The sequence below is a fragment of the Capsicum annuum genome, chromosome 1, assembly GCF_002878395.1.
Source record: "Capsicum annuum cultivar UCD-10X-F1 chromosome 1, UCD10Xv1.1, whole genome shotgun sequence".
In the NCBI taxonomy this organism is placed as follows: Eukaryota; Viridiplantae; Streptophyta; class Magnoliopsida; order Solanales; family Solanaceae; genus Capsicum; species Capsicum annuum.
Genome location: NC_061111.1, coordinates 142693707 through 142697709, shown reverse-complemented (window position 1 = coordinate 142697709; position 4003 = coordinate 142693707). Strand labels below are relative to the sequence as shown.

The window sequence follows — 4003 nt, the reverse complement described above, 5'->3', positions numbered from 1 at the left end:
ATCTTGAATTTTTCCTCACCTCCAGGTTCTTACACTTGATAAGAGTCCTCCGAGGTGGATACTCTTCATCCTTTTTTTGAACAGTGGATGTGGACCTAGAAGTTGTCCCCTCGGACTCAAATTCTTTAGACTCTTCTTTGATCCCTTTCATCAGAGTCAGCATGTTCAAACTCATGCTGTTCAGAATCACACTTTTCAGACCCCTCTTGTTCAGAAGTTGTGGTCGACTCAGTATCATCACTGTCCTCTACCTCAATTGGTGGAGGTGGAGGAGTTTTTTTTGGGCTCTGCTTCTTTTTTAGCTTTCTGAGCAAGGGTTCCTCTTCCTCATAGTCATATTCACCGTCGAAGAGATTAAGACGTACATCATCTTTTGCCTCTTTCTTTGGTTCTATTAGGCTCTTTATTTTTTGTGCCATTTTAAAGTACATGGAGACATTAGAAGAACATCAGTCAGCCCTAAAGATCACAAGCAAAAGAACATTAATCATTTAAGCTCATTCATGTTTTAGGTCCCAGGTGTGACTCCAATTCTTGATAAGTTGTAACGACTGTGATAGCTTGTCACAATTTTTGTCATCCTCAAGTAGATTTCAGCAAATTTTTCCATTTCGTGATGATATTCCTAATAGGTCATCACAACCGTGATAGCCCATCACAAATGCTGTCAGCTTTAAACAAAACCACTTTAAAATTTTTCAGAGCTTGATGACATTCTTGATAGGTCGTCACAATTGTGATATCCTATCATGAATGTCGTCACCCCTACCAGAACCCAAATTTTAACTTTAATTGAATTTATGGTCTCCATTTTTGCTCAAGATTCACTTCAATTAGCATTGTGAGCTAATTTTACAAACTTTGGGCTTGCACAGCTAACTCTAGGTGCGATTTTGGACATTTTCCAAGTTGAGCTTAGTTATAGAACCTAGGGGCTTTGGGTTATCCTTTAATCACCATACAATTACAAGCAAGGAAGAGTTGAAGTAGAATATACCTAATGGAGCTTTTAATCAAGTGCCACTCACAAGGAGAAGTGTGAAAGAGAAAGAGTTTCTTGGTTATTATGAACAACCCACACACAAATCAACTTGTTTTGCTTGGAATGGTTTTCCAAGAATGGGAACTATGTTAACTAAGGAAAGAAATAACTCAAAAATAACGAAGTTAATATTGGCGGAAAACTAAAAAGTTTCACGATTTGGGTTGGGTCGGATCGAATTAAAATTAGGCCTAGTTTACACAGTTTAAAGCCCTAGGGTGACGACAATTTGTGATGGCTTGTCACGATTATGATAGCCCGTTAAGGTCGCCATCAATAGAAGGTAGAGATTTTCTCAAATTTGATCTAGTTGACTGCATTCATAATAGCTTGTCACTAATATGATAGCTTGTCACAGATGTCGTCATGACCTTTCAGCTGACCCTTTTAATTTTTCTACCTGCTCTATACTAAATCCCAATTTAGAAATTTAAAACACTTGCTCAAACATAAAAATTTTGGGTTGCCTCCCAATAGCGCCTGATTTACTGTCGTGGCACGACTGGGCTATCTTGACTACTCAGACTTTGCCAAGACGACCTGTTGATCCCCCCTTTTCATCCTAATAGAAGACATTAATGATCGAGAAGACATTCATATCGTGTTTTTGTTACATGGGTTGATGCATTTTGAGTTTTACCTTTTTTTTTACCGAGCCTAAACTTAAGCTCATTCAACACCATGTCAACTATTACCCTTCCTGTTACCAAGAATGGTCTTCCCAAAATAATGGGTACTTTAAAGTCCACATCACAATCCAGCACCATAAAATCAGCAGGAAGAATAAAGTCTGCCACATTCACCATCACATCATGCAAAATTCCACCAGGCCACTTTATCGACCTATCCGCCATCACCAGTTGCATGTTAGTAGGTATTGGATCTTTTAAACCCAGCTTACCAGTGGCATTAGATTCATGCAGGCACCCAAGTCAACCAATGCCTTTGTAATATCGTTAGACCCAACTTTGTATGGAATAGTGAATGTACCTGGGTTAGCCTTCTTTTTCACTAAGAATCGTGTGGACACCGCACTACAATGGTAGAGATTGTCCACCTGCTTACTGCTGACCTTTCTCTTTTTTGTGACAAGGTCTTTCATGAACTTTTCATAGCTTGGCACTTGCTCAAGTGCCTCAACTAAAGGCAGATTAATTGTTAATTGCTTGAGCATAGTCATGAACTTACCAAAGTTTGCATTATCGACCTTCTTCTTCAATCGTTGAGAAAAAGAAAGTGGTAGCTTAGGGATAGTCTTTAACACTACTTCCTCTTCCTTCTCATCTTCTCTATTTGAAATATTAACAAAATTGTCTAGCTTATCAGACTCCACTAAATTATTTTCTTCAGGTTCGTTAATACTTACCTTATTCTCCACAGATATGCCCACAGAAGGGCTAAATAACATCTTACCACTTCTAGTGGTAATATCTATACACGATCCATTATTTCGTGGGTTCTGAACCATATCACTAGGTAAAGTACCAATTTTTTCTAGTTCAATGTAGCAGAAAGTTGGCTCATTTGCTACTCTAACTGCTTAATAGAAGCAGAGTGTGAGCTAACCAGTTGACTGAGGGTAGAAAATTCACTCTTCATAGTAGTTACCCTCTAGTTGGTAGCTTCAAATATCTTCAACAACTTTTCCATCATGTCCTCCATGGACATCTTGCCAGAACTAGTTACTACCGTATCGCGACTCCTAGGAGGAACATACAAACCACTCCTGTCATTATTTTTCCTCCAGTATCCCTGCTCCCTATCTTTATAATCAGGCTTGTCATAGAAGTTCCGACCTTGATTTCCTTGGCTATTACCTAAAAAAAAACCCTGATTACTCACGTTGTTTTCCTACACATCAGCACCTATAGATACAGTCGCCTGAGATGCTACGGCCTTAACCATTTTAGTCTTGTCTGACAGCATGTGCTTGGCCAGAAAGTCCATCTGTGTATTCAAATGGGCCATGTCCTAATCTCGCTCTTCATCCCTTCTACACTGATCCATAGTTATACCACCAGTAACAGTCGGGATAGCCACTACAGAATCCTTAGTGTACCAAGCCCGACTTTGCTTGGTCATTTTATTCAACATGTTAGAAGCATCTAGAAAAGAGAGGTCAACGAATGAACCACCCATAGCATTGTCAACAATTGAATTTATCATGGATTTTAATTCTTTGTACAAAGTCTCCATGAAGTGCAAGTCTGTCATATTGTGTTTTGGACATTGTGGTAGCTTCTTCTTAAATCTTTCCCAGGTTTCGTGCAACGCTTTAGTCGGGAGCTGTCTGAAGTTACTAATTTCATCCCTCAACTGTAACCTTCTGGAGGATGGAATGAACCATTCTAGGAATGTATCTTTCAACTGTCTCTAGTTGGTTATAGAATCAGACTCTAACGCGTTCAACCATATTATTTCAACTCCAGACAGAGACAACGTAAACAACCTCAACCTTATTGCATTCTGGCTCACTCCTGTATTGTCAAAAGTCTTTAAAATGGTGATGAATTTCTCCAAATGAATGTTCGGATCATCACCCGATAGGCCTCCAAACAACCCCTTCAGATTCAAGAGTCGAATCAAGGTGCTTGTTATGCTGAATTTTGCACCCGGTGCTAATGGTGGAGGAATGATAGCACCCATTGCACTGGCTCTATCCATTCATTCATCATGTTCAACATCCTCATATTAAATAGGATATTGGTCATACCTTCCTCGAATTGGACGGTTTTTATGTTGCTCAGCTCGCCTTGGGTTTTAAGGATTCAACAATTCCTCATCACCCAAATCTTCGTCATCAGGGTTCTGGTGACATACTTGTTGACCCAAATTTTGTACATTCACCTGAGCCCTGGCTAAAGCAGCTAGTCTGTCCGCCTCCAGTTGTTCAGCCATTCTTTTATTAGATGAGGTTTCAGATAGATTGGCAATAATGGTTCTCCAAAACTTCTTGTTTTT

General features: G+C 39.5%; 1 protein-coding gene across 1 annotated transcript; it reads right to left on the bottom strand.

Moving 5' to 3' along the window:
* Positions 1-453: 453 nt before the first annotated feature.
* On the bottom strand, positions 454-3010 carry LOC124898103. The gene is made up of 4 exons (XM_047411728.1): positions 2908-3010; positions 2033-2578; positions 1738-1925; positions 454-459 (listed from the first exon to the last, which is right to left on the bottom strand). Exons 1-4 carry the CDS (start codon positions 3008-3010, stop codon positions 454-456), a joined length of 843 nt encoding a protein of 280 aa, XP_047267684.1.
* Between the last annotated feature and the right edge of the window lie 993 nt (positions 3011-4003).